The sequence below is a fragment of the Lactuca saligna genome, chromosome 5 (genome assembly GCF_052625555.1).
Source record: "Lactuca saligna cultivar CGN05327 chromosome 5, ASM5262555v1, whole genome shotgun sequence".
In the NCBI taxonomy this organism is placed as follows: Eukaryota; Viridiplantae; Streptophyta; class Magnoliopsida; order Asterales; family Asteraceae; genus Lactuca; species Lactuca saligna.
Window position 1 is genome coordinate 149564995 of NC_136421.1, and position 20585 is coordinate 149585579.

At 33.2% G+C, this 20585-nt stretch overlaps 1 protein-coding gene across 1 annotated transcript; it reads right to left on the reverse strand.

The window, feature by feature from the left end:
• Positions 1-644: 644 nt before the first annotated feature.
• Positions 645-11975, reverse strand: LOC144996886 (ARM repeat superfamily protein). The gene is made up of 34 exons (XM_078956663.1): positions 11668-11975; positions 10767-10934; positions 10564-10653; positions 10304-10440; positions 10117-10207; positions 9934-10016; positions 9738-9844; positions 9445-9597; positions 9276-9340; positions 9057-9144; positions 8877-8955; positions 8681-8789; positions 8521-8580; positions 8023-8141; positions 7592-7955; positions 7341-7525; positions 6831-6903; positions 6586-6736; positions 6341-6510; positions 5686-6198; positions 5295-5588; positions 5035-5211; positions 4258-4521; positions 4080-4178; positions 3492-3676; positions 3052-3387; positions 2792-2945; positions 2593-2703; positions 2339-2506; positions 2100-2226; positions 1844-2002; positions 1271-1383; positions 1127-1186; positions 645-1039 (listed from the first exon to the last, which is right to left on the reverse strand). Exons 1-34 carry the CDS (start codon positions 11860-11862, stop codon positions 845-847), a joined length of 5442 nt encoding a protein of 1813 aa, XP_078812789.1. The 5' UTR covers positions 11863-11975; the 3' UTR covers positions 645-844.
• Positions 11976-20585: the final 8610 nt, after the last annotated feature.

Consider the following 20585-nt stretch of genomic DNA (forward strand, 5'->3'; position numbering starts at 1 on the left):
ACATAAATGAACGAACGAGACCATTGTTCATGTTCGTTCATTTAACTAAACGAACGATAATTTTTATTCATGTTCGTTCATTTATTAAATAAACGAACATAAACGAACTTCTCGCCGAACGTTCAGTTGGTTTACAGCCCTAATATATACCTCCCCTCGTGAACACTGCCCCCAAATGTAAATTGTCTTGTGAAATGGTTTATGAAGTGAGATGTCACCAAATGTAAATTGTCTTGTGAAATGGTTTGTGATTTGTGAAGTGAGATGTCACCATTTTCACGCGTTACCACACATGATAGCCTAATCGACGTCTCATTCCTGATCGGTACTCTCTTTAACCTTAGAAGCTCTTTATTCGTTTGCTATTTGTTTTTAATAGCTGTGTTGGTTATCAACTTATCATTATTAACTTTTCTTAAAATAATAATAATTTCTATACTAATGGTAGTCTAAAAACTTAAAATTACTGCTTATTGGATCATTTGTATGCTCTGCTCGTGGACCATGTTCTAGACGACCAAAAAACGTAATTGTGTCTATTATTATCATACGTTGTTTGTTTATTTTTAGATTATAATCACTACAGTTTAGTTATTTTTAGATTTTAATTGCTGTAATAGTTAACGTAAATATATACACGTCTAGAATCTAATTGTCGACATTATCACTTGATAAACAAAAATCCCAAACGTAGGGCAAGAATTGATACAAGTGTTGGACTCTTGAGATCAATTATGGTATATAACCAAGTCTAGGGTTTCAAGATTGTGAGATTAAAAAACACACACAATGAAAAAAGAAAAAGTTTTATGAATGTACAAAATCCGGGAAGATAAAAATTGTTCTAGAGAATTTTGTGTTGAATAGTATCAATAATGTCGATGCAGTTCTTCATATATGACTTTGCCTGTTCGTTTTTTTCAATCTCCCATTGATGGAGAAGCTCAGTTTTAAAAGGTATCTCTGCTATGCATGCTTCCGGAAGGTCTCTATATAGCTTGGTTAGTTCATGAAGGCACTCGGAAGCAGCTATGTGAACCTGACAACAAATGGGCAAAATGGTCATTTACCATGATCATGATTAAAATTTAAAAGAAACAGCATGAGATGAGAAAGAATGACATACCTGTGCAATCTTTACTATGGATATACAATCAATCACCTTGGGTGATAAAGAATAAAACAACTGAAGGTATAAAAAAAAAAAAAAAGTATATAATTAGATTATTTACTTGAGGAAAAAAAAAGGTTGAAAAAGAAATTTTATTACCTCTATAGCTAATGCTGATGTATCAAGCTGTTGGCTAGATTTATCAGAATCCTTTAAACCTTCATTTATCCTCCAACATAACTCTTTAATTGATGTGAACACCGAAACTTTAACTGTTCAACAAACACATTCTACAGATTTATATCTGAATAGTGAATACACAACCACCAGTGCTAAATTTTACATTTTTGGTCCCTGAATATATCTGATTTTTGCAACTTTGGTCCCAAAAAGTTGTATTGCAGATTTGGTCCTTATTTGAGTTTTTTGTTACGTTTTTGGTCCATGTTCCAAGTAAAATGACAACTTTTGGTCCCTAAGATAACAGATTTTATCAACTTTCGTCCCAAAAATAATCATTTTACATGAAACAATGATCAAAAACCTCAAATAAGGACCAATATTGAAAAAATAAAGTATACTCAGGGACCAAAAACGAAACTTTACTCGAGCATGATTAAAGTCAGTTTTTCAAAAGGGCTCATTATTTTTTGGTTTTTTCTCAGTTGAGGTAAAATGAAATATAAAAAAAAAAAAAAAAAAAAAAAAGAATTTGATTATTCGAGTGCATACCTATCCAAGGAATAGCAGGTGCTAGGGAGTTTAGATACACATGTACCAAATCCTTTTGCCATTTAAGAATGTCACTTAATCGAGCAAGAAGAACACAAGATGTAACACAATCAATAATCTTTTCATGGGGAACAGAAGATTCCTCTTTCTCATGTGCCTCTGCATGCATTATATCAAAGTAAACTACTTAAATGCAAGAAATAGCAACATTTTTATATTTTCATCGAATAAAAAAAAAAAAGTATATCTATCTGACCTGCTTTTTCAGTGTCATTTGGTGAAGACACTTGTTTGGATAGAGAGTTGAATGCTGAATTGCACATTTCAAACATTAACGGGAACACCACACCAAAAAAGTCTGGATTTTTGAAGGCTTTTAGAACCTACCATATCACATATGTAACAAGCCAAGTCATTGTTTGAAAATATTAAACCTAGACTGAAAATTTCTCCCAAGTGTTGACTTTAGTAGAAGAGGATTGACTTTTTTTTTACCTTCTCTAGACATCGAAAGCCTGCATCACGAAATTTCTTGGATTTTTTACTGCATGCTGAGGTTACCACATTCAAGATGGCACTTTCACAAGATGGATCAGCAGCAGAAATTGCTGTATGACAAGATGTACAAAGAGAAGACAAGGCTTCCAGTAGATCCTCCTTTCCCTGTACCATGTGAAAAAAAAAAAAAAAGTCCATTATGCCCCTCCCCTATTGAACTTCCAACAAGCATATCATATAAATAAACCTACCTCCCATATACGTCCAGGAATCTCATTCATAAGAGATGTAAGCAACACTTGATGATATGAAAATAAAGATTCATCCAACACTTCACAAAGCTTTACAATTGCTTTAGCTGCCTACAAAAATAACCATGTGATTCATTAAAAATGGGAGCTTACAAGAAGTGAAAATGAACAAAATTAAAAAATTAAAAATTAAAATTACCTTCCTTTTACTAGCCCAAGATGATGAAGCAATGCCTTGAGTTATAAGAGTAACAATCTCACTTACATATAACTGAAGTGTGAGACGTTCACTTGTCATGTTCTCTTCCCATAATTCCTCATAAAGACTAGACACGTTTTTATCATCCTCAAACCTGCATATATAGTTCCTCAATATGAATTCAAATTATATATTATCATTGTAAAAGAAAAAAAAGGTAATAAACTAATAATGTGTTTTTGAGAAAGAAGCTAAGCAACCTTGAGAGAAAAATAACTGGAACAACTGTTGCATAATATCCACTTAAGATATCGCCAGCTGTCGATGCGTAGCTTTTTAATAAAAGGGCGCATGCAATCTGTGAATTTCGATCACCATTATATAAAGCAGCAGTTTCTTCAATGAGTTTGTGGACTTGTGAAGGGGCTGCATATTTTATAACAAATGCACAAGAATTTGCAAAGGCTCGTTTGGATGCACCACTTTTTTCCTCTTTCACTACTTGAAACAGGAGTCTAAGAAGTGTGCTTGTGAATGGTTTAATACTTCCACCAACTTTTTGAACTAAAAGGCTAATAAAGCTTGCCACACCAACCCTGTGCACAAATTTCAAATGCAATTAACTAATAGGTTTTAATATTTGTAAAGAAAGAAAGAAATGTGGGTTATATTTATTTATTATTTATGAATATAAATATACCTAGTATTTAGGCCAACACCAGATCGAGCTAATTGGGAAAGACGTGGGACCAACTGTTCTAGTGATTGGTCATCAACAACATCTATGCATAACTCTAGGGTTTCCCAAAGTGGAGAGCTTTTGGCTATTGAAATTCGTAAGTTTTCAAGCTTTTCTGTTTGTATCCCAGCATTTGCTGCATGCATCTGTTGTACAAAAAAATGCAACATACTTTCAAGAGTATATAACAAAGGGCTAAGTGCAGGAAATAACAACCTACTTTCATTTCTTTTTATTACATTTTTTTTTTCTTATTAAGGAATTGTACTTCAACATACACATGCTTTAATTTTATTATTGGACCAATATTGTAAAAATAAGCTATACTCACAGACCAAAAACAATCATTTTACTTAGAACAGAGACAAAAAACAGTAAAAGAAGCTCAAATAAAAATGCAAAAAAAAAAAAAAAAAAAAAAAAACAGCTATACTGAGGAACCAACAATGTAATTTATTCTTAAATTTTGTTGCTATTTCATGCATCTAATTTTATAATAAAGCAAAAGCAATCCTCTTCCTATATTAGCACATATAATTTTAGACAAACCTCAACATAATTCAGTCCTTGGTCCTCAAGACTTGATAAGCTTTCAAGCATGCAACAAACTAATTCAGATAAATGTGGGCGGATTGCAATGCCTGCACCCTGAAAACAAAAAAAAAAAAGGAATTAAAATTTAGATTAAAATTAAATGAAAATTTTAGATTGGTGATGGAGTTGGTACCTTTGCAAGCTTTGTGACTATGGTAATTGATGACTTGCGAATATCATCAACTTTACTCATAATTCCATCAGTGAGCAACAAAGGTAAAACAATATCCATTGTGTTTTTTGCATCAGAAATTTCAGTGAGAGATATGTCACAAAGCCTTAATGTTAATGAAGTAACAGCACGACATAGTCTTTCCCCTGATTTTCTAACAGTCTCTTTTATGTCATCCATTGCACGAAATGCAGCTGTCCATATGTTCTTTAGATGCTTCCCAACCTACAATACAAGTGTATTTTTTTTCATTGATCAGCATCAGTGAATCAAAGACAAGGGTTAATAGCAATGTACTTTCATTTTTATGTTTTTTATTGTAGCATTCTCTACTTCTAATTCTTTTTCTTCTAGCATTGTACTTTGAAAAAAAAAAACTACCCAAAATTATAGCATTTCACTTCAAATCTTTTCTTACTAACACAAATCTACCCAATTACAGCATTTTACTTTCATTATTTTTCTTATTATACCATTGCACTTTGAAAAAATCTACCCAATTATAGCATTGTACTTCTGATTTTTTTCTTATTAAAGGGAAAATGGCTTTGTATTTGGGCGACATTGCTATAAGTGCTGCAACAGGAAGAAATAAGAGTGGCATGATATTATAAACAAAAAAGTAAAACTGAGCTGCTATTTCTATTATGGTGTTCATGTGATGCTTCAAAATTCCCAGGAGTTAAGCAAATAAATGTTTGAAGACATAATTTCTGAAAAAAAAATAATAATAATAACCTGATTAAATTTACGCCCTTGGATTAAATCTGCAAGAGCAAGACAGGAAGCCTCACGGGAACGCCAAAGCCTAGACCCACATTGTACCAACATATCTTCAATAATCAGATCCAAATATTCATCAATAGTTTTTTTCGAGTCTGCAACAAGTGATTTCCAAATATGTGCCATTGCATCCTATACAAAAAATAAAAGAGTTCAACTTAATAATAATAATAATAATAATAATAAGTTAATAACAATTATAAAACTCCATATACCTGAACATTTTTATCAGGGTCATACTGGTATCTTACAAGCCTTGGAACCAACTGGCGAAGATATGGTTGTAATGCATCACCTGCCAGCTTGGCAATCTTTGAGAATCCAAAAGCAGCACCTCTTTTGGAATTCAAAGAAGCTTGATGATTGGCTAAATCCATGAATTTATAAATCAAATCTGGTTGTCCCATTTCATTTGCCAAATTGCAAAGCTCCTTGTAAGTACTAAGTTTCCCTCCACTCAAAGTTCCCCCAATCGACCCCTCTTGGAATACTTCAGTATCTTCAACAAGCTAAAACAACAAAACCCCTAAAAACTTAAATACACACCACCATATTATATTTATAAGTATGTACTTATGACAAAGATGAAATAATAAATAACTTTACCTTCACTGCTCTTTTCCTCTTTCCTGTCCCAGTCAGCGTGCCAACTAATGCACTTACCAAATTCTTCTTCATTGATTCATCACCAAGTTCATATACAATACTTAAACCTTGAGATGCAAGTTCTTGTGTGAGTTCATTTTGCTCACCAATTAGATGTGAAAATGCTTCCTGAATATCTGGAAGTAATTGTTGAATTGATGGATGTTGACCACAGTACATTGTGAGTGATACTAACCAAACAGTTCCACTGCATCTTTCTTCTTTTTTGGTGCTGTATAATAGACTATCAAACAGTTTTTTAGTAATTGTATCTCTAGCAAAAACATGGCACTCTTCATTTCCTTCAAGCCCAATAGATGTTGGGATGATAGCTGAGGGTATATCTGCCATTAAATAATTTGAAGTCATGGAGAGTGAACTGTAGTTGGTTTTCAGGATCATATCTGTTGTCACTGGAACTCCACCCCATAAGAATGAAAGAGCTTCACCAGCAGCAAACAGAATATCCTCAACCTGCTCAAAATTGAAATGTAGTTTTATATACTTTGGGAAAAAAAAAAAAAAAACGAAAGTAGGGTGCTAAAACAAATAAACAAATAAATCAATAAAACTACATAGAAAATAAGAAAGAGTAATCTGAAGAAATTTTATCTACCTTAGATCGAGCAAGACTAAAGATTAAGTCAAGTGCCTCATTGATGATGGAAGAAGATGATTCCTTGACACACATATGCCCCAAAGATAGGACAATTCTTTGAATTGATTTTGTATCATCACCAGAAAGAATCTTGCTTAACTTTTCACGTAAAAACGTCAAGACATCATCTGAAGTTAAAAGAATTAGCAAGTAGTTAGCAGTAGCTAAATAGATAAGCATGTCATATAGTTCTCTAGATTCACCTGTGTGAGAGTCATGAGCAAGTTTTGGTAGTGGGGCAGATAGCCCAATATGACCTAGCCCTTGCATTGCAACTGAAGCTAATGTAGAACCTTCAGAATTCACTACATCAACTAGACATTTCAGTGTGTTTTGAAGCAATGAATCTGTGATCTGCAGAACAATTATACAGTGTCAAATCCATTCTTGTTTTTAAAGATTGAAGGTTGATGAACAGATTTGAGCAAGAGAGATGAGGGTGACTTACAGTAGGAGTTCTTAACAAACAGTTTGCAGAGACATATCCAAGAGCACATAAAATTCCATGCTGAATTTCAAACCTGATGAACAATGTTAAACCCAATCAGTGACTCTATTATTGGGTGTTTAGTTGATAGAATCTATCAAGGAAATCGGAATCTGAAGGAATTATAAATTGTAATGTGTTTGGTTGACAAGAAATGAAATGGAATACAATAATACTTTTTGTTTGCTGTACATATATAATGAGGGTATTTTGGTCTTTTAATGAAAGATGAAGAATTGAATTGAATTCCCCTCCCCCCCCCCCCCCCCCCCTACAATCTAGTTCACCTAATAGAAGGATTCTGCAGGAATTGGAATCCACCCATTTGGCAACCAAACACACCATGGAATGGAATCTGAAATTCCAATTCCATCAAGATCCACCAACCAACCATGCCCTTCTTCTCCAACAATTACAAAAAGAAAAAGCATCCATAAGCATAAAAATTTAAAAGCATTGTAATGCACAAACCTTGACTTTACTGATCCTTTGATAGATGAAATCAGTTCATGAATAAGATCAGAAGCAGCAGCCATAGGAAGAGCACAAGAAGCAATTCCAAGTAAACGAGCTGCACATTCTCGTGTATCTAAGTCCACATGAGTTAGTAACTGCTTTAACCATGATACTTTAACAGCATAACGAGAAGCCAACACCTAAAATTAAACTACACATCAGAACTATAAAAACAATAATAGAAATTAATTAACGAAATCACAAACCTCTGGAAAGTGAGATGCAACTTCAATCAAAGCCTTGGAGGCAGTTGCATGCAACTCAACAGAACCTTCATATGCCATTGCATGCTCCAACAATAAACACATCTTCCCTACACTTGTTTCTGTTGCAATCTTTTGATCTACATCAGCCTCAAAACACTGTAACAAAAACCTAATTGCAGCAATATATGTCTGAGATGGAAAAAGAAGCCGTTCTTCCCTAATTTCACTTGATTCTAGCAATTGAGGCTGTTGTTTAACAATGTAATCTAGCATGTCTGACAGTTTAGGGTATTTGTGATTTAGGGTTTCACTAGTGGATCTACTTTGATCTTTCCCAAGGTAGAGACCCTCCAATGCCATCTCCCTGTAAAGAAATAAATATTAATTAATATATTCTTAAAAAACGATTAATATAAATAATAAAAACAAACCTTATATCCAGTTTAGTGTCTGCAGCACCAAGCATACAGATAAATCGACTTGGGCAGTGTTGTGAGTCAAATAAGGTTGTAGCCCATCTTAATGCACAAAATCGTACTTCACCTTGTTCCTTGTGGGAATAAGAATAACATCATGGATTAGAATTTAGAAGATGTTAAATGCAAAAAATAGCAGTGTTCTTTTGTTTATTTGTTTGTATTACAACATTATAGTTCCAAGTTGTTTCCTATCAAGGCATTGTACTTTCAATTTGTTTCTTGTTAAGACAATGTACTTTGAAAAAACTACAAAGAAATAGCAGTGAAATTTGCTTTGTAATTGGATGATATTGCTATAATAGGGTAGATTTCTCAAAGTACAATGAGTTAATAAGAAGAAATGAAAGTAGGATGCTATAAGAAACATATAAATGAAAGTATGTTGCTATTTCTTGCATCAACAAAGTAAAAACAGATATGTGAAGAATTAGCATGTTAATGGACTTTTACCACTTGAGAATTTTCCAGGAGAAGTGACTCTAAATCATTTAAGACTGTTTTTGGTGCATCCTGACAATCAATCAAAACAGGATTAAGAAATCATTGGATATATAAGAAAAGGAAGTAAAAAGTTACAAAAAGTGAGTTGATTTGAATTTGGAGGTGATACTTTATATGCAACAGCAAGAGAGTTGGTTGCTTCTTGGACAATCAGACGAATTAATGGAGACTCTAATTTCAAAGCATTAAAAAGCCGAACAGCCATGTCAATTTTATCTCTGAAGAATAAGCATACACCATAACATAAGTCAATGATGGTAAAAAATTAGTAAATGGATGGAAAATTAATAAATAAAAATAAAAACCTGAAAAGTTGAGGCAAGCGCTTTGCAAGCAATCCAATTGCTTGGAAAGCAAAGGTTTTGGTCTCACGTGCAATTGTATCTATAATCAATGCGATATCAAAAACAAATATAATAAGTTCTTAAAATTTCCACCAACAAAAAAAAAAGTCAAATTAATTTAAAAGGTTTTAAGATAAACACCTGATTCTGAACCTGTATAACCATCAAGGGACTTAAGAACACCACTAAGTATAACAGGGCCCATTAGTTTCAGCTGCTCAATTTCTGCCTGTATATTTTTATAGATAAAGAACTTTTTTTTTAAAACGTGACTCTTTATTGTGTTGACCATGGAACATTGTAACATAAATTTCTTCCAAAGTAATTTTATTAATAAAAAAGAAAAATAATATCACTTACATGCTTAAAAACCCATACAGTAAACTCCATTCCTAATTGCTTCAACCTTGATGTGGTACCATTTCCTAAAAGTAACAGATGTTTTTAGCACATTGTTAACATTTAAAAGAAATCCAATAATAGATATACAAACCAATACATACATTAAAATTTATTATTTAATACATACCATATATGCAGCCAAATATGCACTGTAAAGTTGAAGGAAAACTATTTGCTGCTGTAATTGACCGGCAAAATACCGACATTAACCTCACTCGTAAAGCAGGATTCCCAGGACTGACCCTCAAATCTTGAGCAATATGTTCAGCTCCAACATTCCCTTATAAACAATAAGGGTAGATTAGTCAATTCATTTGGAGATTAAAGGGGGTTAGTCAGTTAGTTGTGAGATAGTTAGAAGAAATAAGAGGGATTAGTTTCCTGTTTCATATAGATAACAAATGGTTCAAGTTTCCATACCATTGAATAGCAAAAACAGCCTATTTATCAGCTTAGAATCTTCTAATTGTACACCAGAAGTTTTCTTCTTCAAAAGTTCCTCGCCTCTTTTAATAACAGGCTCATGTCTGAAAGAACAATACCCAAAAACATAATGACATTTTGATGCAATAAAATTCATTGGATGAAATATAAAGTACAAACAACAAGCATGTACCTATCAACACATGCAGCAACATAGAGAGGATATACAAGTTCAGCTGGAAGCTCCATGACATCTATAACATTCAACAAACCCAACTACAAAGCAGAAAACAAGGTGAAGAAAATCATTAATAAAAGAAAAAGAGTAAATTACAAGAACACAGAGATAAGTGGTAAAACAGGCCATGAGCTTCACCTTTCTAATGAGAAGCATGTCATGATTCAGTGGAGTCTTCCCTGCCACACGGTTGCTTTGAGAAACTGAAAGCCCAGGTGGGGATCCCCCACTGCATTATTGAGTTATTAAGATTCAAGAAAGATATGTATGATGATATTCAATTGAACAGAAAAAAGAAGTACTAAAAAGCAAACTGGATCCCAACCTAATGGATGATGGTTGATACAAAAGTGTATAAAGGCAAAACTCAACAAACATCTCTTTGTCTTGAGATCCACTTATGAGTTTATACTTTGCAGCAATTTCATCACTAATTTTACTTGAGTGACATTCACCAATCACCTAAAAACAGATGGATGGTGTATACTAATCATCAGTTATGCATATAGTGAAAAACAAATAATGGAAGACTGCATTATCAATGTCAAAAGTGGTTAGAAGATAGAACTTGGAAGTAAAACATACCTTTATGACTATTCTGAAAACTATATCTTGGTGTTGAGGAGGGAGCTTTGAGATGTTAGCTATCATAGTGGGTGCTATATTTTCCTTTTTCTGAATTGTTTACAAGAAAGACAGATTTTAGAAAAGTGATTTGCAAACTCTTGCATGATGCATGAAAGAAATATTCTTTAGAGAATCCGTAGAGAAAAGATAATAATACAAACCTCTTTGCTGACACGATCAAATGCCATCTCAATGTACACAATGCAAAAGTTTCTAACCATTGGAGCAGCATTAGCTTCCATATACAATTCCCATAATTCTTCCAAAGGCAAACCTATTTGTTGCTGGTGTTTCACTCTCTTGTTGACATGGCTTAGGATTTCCATTACCTGATTATAATCAACAAAAACTAACAAATTTTCACAGCCATCTAAATAGTGAAAATAAACTCAAAATCAACCAGAAACATATGAACATTTAGGGTAGCAAGACAGAAGAATACAGAGCAGATCAATTTGCTTTCAACTGGAAGTTTACTAGATATGAAAGTAAAAGTAATTGATACTTGATACCTAGAGTTTAAGAAACTTGTTAGTGTTAAAGGTTTCAGAAAATGATCTTAAATGGTGGAAAGGAGGGGGAACCAAGTAAGAAAAACTCCAAATACCTCTCAACGACCATTAGGAGAGTCTAACTAGAAAAAAAGTATCTTCTTTGGTTTCAAAAGAAATATGATTTTGGGTGTTGAATCTAGTGCATTTCATATGCTAATTACATAAGGATGTTGTTATGATTTCACAAAAGTGACAAAACTTGGTGCAGATAGCAAAGCTGTCTCAAACAGTTTAGAAGTCATAAAACCTCTTTAATATGGGAAATGAAAGTGTAGCTCTCATGTTCATCGCATATTAACACACGAACATCTTGCCTCCTAACCGTAATTAAGTAACATGATATAGATTATACTACCATAAGCAACAACACGTCATCTAATAGCTCGTCACAGAAGTCGAATTAATACAACTATAACGGGTTTCATAAAGGAGGTGTCAGACACTTTTAATCGAATTGAGCAACCTACAGACACAAACTGGGTAAGAAGAGTGAATTCGCAGACAATACCTTGGTTCTGACGGCAGAGGATGGACGTGAGAGCGAGGAAATGGTAACAGGAAGTAACTTAAGGAGCAAGTTTTCGAGTTGGGGGTCATCGCAAAGGGCCAATCGAGTAAGCATTCGATCAAGCATTTCCTCGATTTCTTCATCCGATTTCCCTGTAAAATATGACGAAGAGGACGATACTGTTGATGTCGCCATTGTTGCAAAGCTTTGAGTCTGTCGATAGGGAGCAAATTAGTATCAGGAGAGAAGATTTGGAAGCCTTGATTCGGGTTTGTGAAGGCAGCCTACGTTGGCTTTCTTTGACCTCAACAGAACTCCATTTGTTCCACTTTTACAAAATAAAAAACAAAACTTCAAAAATTGTCCTATGGTCTCGCAAAAGCTAAAGTTTGGTCCCTAATTTTCAAAAACCTCATGGATCGTCCCTGTAGTTTCAAAAAATTTAACATTTGGTCCTTCCGGCTCACTCCGTTAGCATTTCACTGTTAACTCATTTTTCAATATTATATTGCAGGGGCAACTTCATCATTTCAGTTGTAACCTTCCCTCTTTAATATGAAATGATTACTTATTGTTTGCACGTCAATTCCACTACCCGTCCCTCTTCCAAGAACATACCGAGTTACATTTGTAATCATCGGGTCCATTTCCATCGTAGAAGTAAGAACAAAAATTGGGATTTACGGTTTAAGCATAAGGAATTGTAATTGTGCTATCAATATGGTGTTTTCAAGAAAAATTTGCAACCGTGCAGGACTTGGGAAAAAGATATGGTACGATACTACAACAAAACTTGTTTTTTTCTTGGTCGATTGTGTTCACATAGAGAAATCATTGACTTTACCCTTTATTTTTTTGTGTTTGCAGAAGGATATGACAACTATTTCACATTGAAGACACACTATAGTGATATCTTCACTAGAGCACCTGGAAGGAAATACATTGATAACGTTTGTAACATCCCGGCTCTCAAATATTTATTTAAAGCTTTTATATTCATAATTCTTGACCTATGCGACGAATTGGTTCCCCCAACTCATCATGTAGAAACTTATAAAGTTGCGTAGATTCTAGAACCTACTCGAGGAGTTGGAGGACCCAACTCGACGAGTTGAGGCTGGACACGAAAACCCTAATTTTTAGGGTTTGCACCTTATTTAAAGGACCTTAAGTCCTCCCCTCCAGCATCCTTACCACCTTTTCACGACCAAAGAGAAACCATAATCGAGCTAACCCCTATTTTGAGTGTGTGTGAGGCTAAAAGTGTGTGTTTGGTGCATTTCTTAAAGAGGCTTGAAGAGTTAGAGGCTTGGGACGAGAATAAGCTTGTAGATCTAGCATCTACATCGTGTTAGCATTCATTTGGAGGTAAAAAGTCTTTACCTTGGCTTTCAATTTCTTATATCTCTTCTTATGATTATTTTGTATATATAAGTATTCATATATATACCCTAATCATGGTTATTTGAAAACAATATATTTCGGCAGAGTAACAACTAAGTACGGTGCATACCCTTATATTTGGCCAGCATAACTTTTAGGTACTACGCTATCCTAGGGATTTGGCCATTTTAACATCCATTTACTAAGATATGTATTGAAAGTACAATGAACACATCCAAGGAGGCCCAAAGCCTAACAATGGCCCAAAGTCAGAAGGCTAGTGGCCCAACAAGGCCCACAACTCCCGATTGCCTAAAAACAGCCCAAACCCTAAATCCCATGGATCAAGTCGAGTACACTCCATGTACCAAACGTATGCCCGACATACTAGGTCGCGTTCATGGATCAGGGACTCAACATTGTATGCGCGACGTACGCTTGCATACACCCAACATACGCGTCATTAAGCACTTTCTCCATTAAGTGCTTAGTTATTGCCACCAAACATCCAAAATTCAGATTTAAGTATATAGGAACATTTTAATCCATAAAGTCATGAACTTTGAGCCTTTTATGGCTCAAGATAACCCAAACCTTACTTGTAGCATTCTACGTTCACCAAATGGACCTAAACACATGCATGGTTGATCCACGACCATCAAGATGCTAACTTTATGGAATAGGGACCTCAGAAACATCAAGAGAAGCAACTCCTAACTTCTGGAGTGTAAGAAAACTGCTAGATCTCATTATATGACCAAAAAGGGACGAAAACGTCATAAAGACTAGATCTAAGCATACAAGAAGCAAGTTCCAAGCTTTATACCTCAATGAAGCTGGAAAAGATGTGAGAAATTTGGATCTACAAGTTCTCAGTTGATCAAAGCTCTTTCTTCCAAGCTCTTCTTCTTCAACTCTCACCAACACACACTAAAAACACACACAAGAGGGTTAAATCTCTTCAAAGGGGGCTAGGGTTTCAAAATGGGACTCAAAGGGCTATGGAGGATGAGAAATTAGAGGATCAAGGTTCAATAAGTTGTTTAAATAGGGTTTAAACCATAAATTTAGGGTTTGTCCTCTACATGTGTATGCCCCGCATACTACGGGTTTTCCTAAAATGGCAAAACTGCTCCCTAGGGACCAAATCTACAAAATATTTACATACCAAGGGTCAAAAATAAAAGTACCTTGAATCGGGTGCTATACAGATATAAGTAAGATTGATGGGATTTTGATGTTGCTGCTCTTTGACTTCGCTTATGGTGAAAAAGAAGATGAGTCGATGTTGATGTCGCATGATATATCTTCGACGAACCTAATATCTTCTTTAGTTTTTACTCTGGAAAATCATATTTAAAACATACCCAAACCATTTGATTTCAAAAAATCAAGAGCTCAAGAATGTTTGATTTTCAGAAATCATCTCATGTGTGGGTGTGGATGTTCAAGAACTCAAAAAATCTCTTTTAGTTACAAAATATCAACAGTGAAGCATCACGATTTCAATTTCAATGTCGTTATATCATGTATGCTAGCAATTCACCGATTGATATCCGAATATTTGATTTATTGAAAGTGCACAAACAAAATGACGTAAAGATTTGAAAAGTCTACATATATATTATAATCAATAGATGTATTTTTGGTGTGTAAAGTCTCTATTTATTTGGTTAAAACTTAATAAAATTTACACAAATCTTCAAGTTTTTTGGAACCAAGAACTCAATAAATCTAAACTAAAACTCAAGAACCAATTCTTCATCACAAACCAAATATCATACAAGATGCGTATGTGCATCCAAGAACTTGTGTTTATCAAAACTTGAAAATCGAACCAAAAATCATGCAAGATGTGCACGCGTGTATGAACCAAAAACTAAAAACATAATTCTTGATTTATGTTTCCCTCAGGTCCAAGAGTGTCGAGATTCGATATATATATATATATATATATATATATATATATATATATATATATATATATATATATATATATATATATATATATAGAGAGAGAGAGAGAGAGAGAGAGAGAAGTGGGGGTGGGGGTAGATACGGCTGTCAAATCGGGCAGTCGTGTCGTGTTTTTGTCTAACACGACACGACACGACAAGGTTTTGGATGACACGAACAGGACAAGACACGATGTTGTGTTTTTTTTTCATTACACGAAAACGAACCAATTAATATTACATAACTATTAGTGTATTTCATTCATACTTAAAGATATATAACACGACAAACACGAAAAACATGACAATCATATGCTTAATCATGTCAATTTCTTGTCGATTTATGAACACAAACACGACACGACACGACATCGTGTTTTTTAATCTTGATACGAATACGAATTCGAATTTTGATTTCATCCCGATTTCGTTTCGTTTCGTGTATTTTTTCGTGTCGTGTCATAAATTGACACCCGTAGGGGTAGACGGGGTCTTATAATTTTTTATTTACGGAAAATTTTAATTACATAGAAAAAAGTATAAAAAAATATTATGAGGGTAAGTTAGTCATTTCAATGTAGGGACGTACTAAAAGTATGATTTTCAAAAGTCCGTCATGTCTTTACCATGGCTCCAAGGCTTGCCTGACGCCACACATCAAACATCGAGAAAAATACCACATTTAAGTCATTTATGTATATAAAAATGAATAATAGCAGAAAATATGTATATAATTATTAATTATATACAAAATTACCGCCATAAGTCGTGTATTAACAAACACCATGACTTGCCATAGTTAATAAAGTTTTGAGGCTTTACATTTCCACCACGTCACACCTTACGTTACTTGTAGTATTAACTAAAACCACAACGAATCCTGTTGAAAACTAGATAACCAATAACAAATATCTAGTGGATAAAACTGATCATATTCAATATATAATTGGATTGATTTGGTTCGGTTGAACATGATCAATTGGATTGGATTAGATCGGTTGACAATACCTAACATCCAGTAGATAATTCGATCAAACATTCTGTACAAAACATTGATATTATCGATTATTCTACACAAAATATTTGATATCCCATGTTGAACACCCTATCTCGTACACTTAAATCTCATTTGCATATGAGTATATGCCGTCTCACCATGAGAGAGTCCAATTCTGAGATGTAGTGGGTACCATATTTTAGACGGTTACCACTAGTTTGTATTCATTGTTCAAAACCACACATTTCATATTGGGTGATAGTTTTAATAAAGTGAAAAAAACTCTTCATTATTTTGGGTAACATTCAAAATATGTGGTCAAATTTGTAAATAACCCGTGGAAACCACGGTTGTTATTTTTATAACCATTATATAGACAATAAAATAAAATAAAATATCAACAAAAAAATTGTGTAACTTTGATTGTAAAAAAAAACATGAAATAATGTGAAGTTACATAAATTACAGCAATGTACTTTCAAAGTACATTGCTATTAGTTGTAAATTTGTTTTAGTTAAAAAAAAGACAACAATATAATTGACATTGATGTTATTAGCCAAAATTAGTATAATTTTAATGAAAAAATAAAAAGGATAAAATGGTCATTTGCGTTCAATGTGTATACAAAAAAAAGTAGTATCATGGGCAAAACAGAAATTGGATTGTGTTTTCATAAGCAAAACAAAAAGTAGCCTTGTAGTTTCATAGACAAACTGAAAATAACATTGTACTTTCTAATGTTAAGAAGTTACTTGTAAACTGAAACTACAATTACAAAATTGCACTTAAAATGTACAATGCTTAAATAAGAATAATGTGAAACTAAGACATTGGTACTTGACGGTGTCCGATCCTTTGTTTAAAATTAAAAAAATGAGAATTTAAAATTCAAAAAATGAGAATAGTATGGAATTTAAAGTTCAAAAAATGAGAATAATATGAAAAATCAAAATTTCATATTATTTCCTTATTTGACGGTGTCCGACCTATGTTTGTTTCCCTGATAAGATTGAGTCATTTTTTGTATTGTGAGCTTCTTTTTTTTCCTTAATTATAAATAAATTTATAGACAAGAAAGTGTAAAATCGTAAATTACATAAAGTAAGATTCTTATTTTTAAACCTCTTGAACAAATTTAAAAACGTAGATGTGTACCTCTATTTGATTGGCGTTGTTTAGGCCAAAGTTGTGTATGTAACAATCAAGATAAACCCCTTGAAGAAAATCAAAATGTGGAATGGTAATTTGCATATTAATCCATAAACTAATAACACTATATCATCAAAGTCGTAAAGTGCTATGAGGACTTTTAATAAACAGGTTAAGTATATATAAAGAGAAAAAAAAACATAAACAACTGTAGGGACTAAATCTGGATTTCCACCAATTTTAGTAAATAGCCAAAGAATTGTATATACATACACAAAATGCTAAATTAAATAGCCAAAAAATTGTAAATAGAAATCGGCTTGAGTAATAAGAAACATGATTGCGTGAGACCCAAAAAAAAAATTATAGTTGTTCTTTTAACCACGTTACTATCATATAACAACTTAATACAAAAATAGGTTTCTACAAACATATATATTATATACCGTTTTTGTTACAGGCTAATGCCAGCAGTTCATCTTCCCCTGTATAGTATGCTAATCAACATTATGTGTTAAAAAGCTAATCTGCAGCAGAAAATAATTTCAAGTTTGAGTGCCTACAACTAATAATAACTTATGGATTTCTCCACTATAGTATGTTAATAAGTCAAAATCAATCTACTCCTAACTAAAAGAAAATCGAACAATTAAGTGAGTAGTGATGGTATCATGGGATAAAATAGAAGCGTAACAATCGATGCTTTTGTAGCTTAACCAGTCTTAATTAGATAATTTATTCGTCAGCAACTACGAAGCTGGAATTAACTTAATCTTAGTTTTCATTCTAAAAAGCATCAAGTTCCCAAATTTACTATAAAATTAACCATCGCGCTACAATCTATAAATTATACATATGCGCCATTGTTTCTTAGATCTAAAAAACAACTTCTTAACCCAAAAACATGAAACAAATCACCAGCTAACCATTATGACTGCAAATATAAATCTGTTTCAATATATCATATTCAAACTTCTATACGATGTTACTCCAACATATATAAATTAAAATATTTCAACAACTCATTGTTTAAGAATAATAGGCAAATAAGGTGGTTAATCAAATAGAAAACCTTCTAAAATTAAAATCAATGCAATCATCATGTACTTATTGTTTGTGACATTTTTTCTAACACATGGTGGCTACTATTCGTTTTACAATGTGTGACAACAAATCCTTGAACAACACCATGACATGATCACATAATAAGAGACTTTAAAAGATGGTTAATTTACTATAAAATTATATAGATGCTTATGGATACAAATTTATTAAATTCAGAAATTATAAAAAGGGAAAAAAAAAGTTACCTTTACATGTATTATTGTTGAAGCAGCCATGATAGCTACCGGTTGTGATCTTCCAGTAGAAACATGCACAAAATTTTGAGATGGAGTTCAAACTCTTTAATCATTCAACATATGCTTATGTCTTCACTGTATTTATCGACAAAAGATAATCACCAAGTTACTTTCTCTACATGAAATTTCGATGCTAGTTACTTGCATTAAAACTTGATAGATAAAAGAATAATACAAAGTCATGGATTTTTTTAGAAATTTATGAAGGAGCAAAGCAAGTAACACAAACACGCACACAATAGTCCGTGTAAAATTTTTTGATATAGAAAACAACTTCTCATGGGCATTTTATCAAACACATAGAGTGCAAAATCAAATTCAAGTTTTCCTATCACCAAATCATGTACAAATGGTTTTTGAATATCATTGGATTATCACAATCAAATACCATACATCCAGTATTGATAATCAAATGTTGAAAACAAAATATATAATATAATAATAACATAAAGAAGAAACTTGGATGAACAACGTATTGAAAAAGAAGAGCAAGGTTAGATGTAAAGAAATACTGAAATCGTGACAATTGGAGACATAATGGTTACCATAGTAATACATCAGAAAATGATGACTTGAATCTTAAAGTTGAAACCTATAAATAAAATCGACATACCATTAGGTTTTGAGTTGATGTCAACATTTTCTGTCTTTTGATTTACGGATTTGTTGTTGTAGTAAAACCTAAAACAGGAACAAAGTCAATTTGAAGCGGATGTATACATTTAGCTCTCTTTGTTTTACAATTTATTGTATCAATCTTCATCAGCGAAAAAAAATGAAGGAAAAGATATCGTGTAAGGAATTGACTGATAGGGAAGATATGAAAAAGATGAAGTTAAGATCGATGATTCCTAATTAATCGATTTGATTGATATATTGTCTTATTAAGTTTCTCATATAGTTCCTGATTTGTAGAGGAAATCGAACACTTTTTTCTTTCAAAAATCGTCCTTTGTTGATATTATGAATGAAAAGTTAACATGTATCAATGGATGTAACAAATAATCAAAATCTGTAGAGAAAATATGAAAGTGTTTTCAAAATTTCAATTTTAATGTCAGATTCATTTCAAATAAACAATAAGGATGAAGCAAGGTTCGTAGATGGTAACTTAGGGTTATTGACCATGAAGCATACCTGAATCGAGGTTACGGTGAATGTGAAGGGAAGGGAAGGGCCAGCCACGAAAACTGGTTTGCCTTGAATGTTGCAGCAATGGAGATGGAGAAAAAGTAGGTTCTAAGGGATTTTGAAATTAAATTGTAGAGCGAGACAAATGGTCGAAATTTGGGGCAAGATTTGATTGAAGATTTTGAAGATTAATTCCACATTTTTTGGATTGATTGAAACATCCGATTGAGGAGGAATATACATGAGCGGGAAAAAAAAGTAAGAAAGTCTGAGAAAATGCCACGTGTCATATGAATGGTTTATAAAAATGACATGTGACACCTTAAAGAGGTTTTTATTAGGAAGAGAGATTAAGGGGCTGTTTGTTTTTTGTGTGAAGATCTGCGCAACCACTTTTGTCTGCGCCGCGCAGACAACGCGCAGACATATGCCCTCGCAGATTGTTTGTTTTTTGGAAGTGCGCAGATCAGAAAACGTCTGTGCGAGGTCTTCCTGGCGCAGACATGGGCCACTGTCTTCAAAGGTCTTCAGATCTCATTTTAACCTTAAAAAAAAAAAAAACATGACCACCGTGTAGTTTTTTTTTCTTTCATTTTTTTGTTAAAAATACATTTTTAATGTTTATAACATGAAATTAAGTTTAAAAATTCAATTTATTTTAACGGTCCGCAGACGTTAAAAACAAACAGTCTTCTTATTGCAGACTGCAGACATTTGGTCCACCTCTTCTGCCGCAGAGGCTTGCAAATGTGGTCCGTAGACTGCAGACATTTTGACTTCAACAAAACAAACAGCACCTAACTTAGCGTACCGTGTAATTACTTTGTCCGGTCGGTTTCAAAATGAAAATCCAAGCAAATAAACAACGCTATGCATAGATAACTTGGAATAAAAGAAATAATTGTTTTTTTTTTTTCTTGGATATAAAAGGAAATCATAAA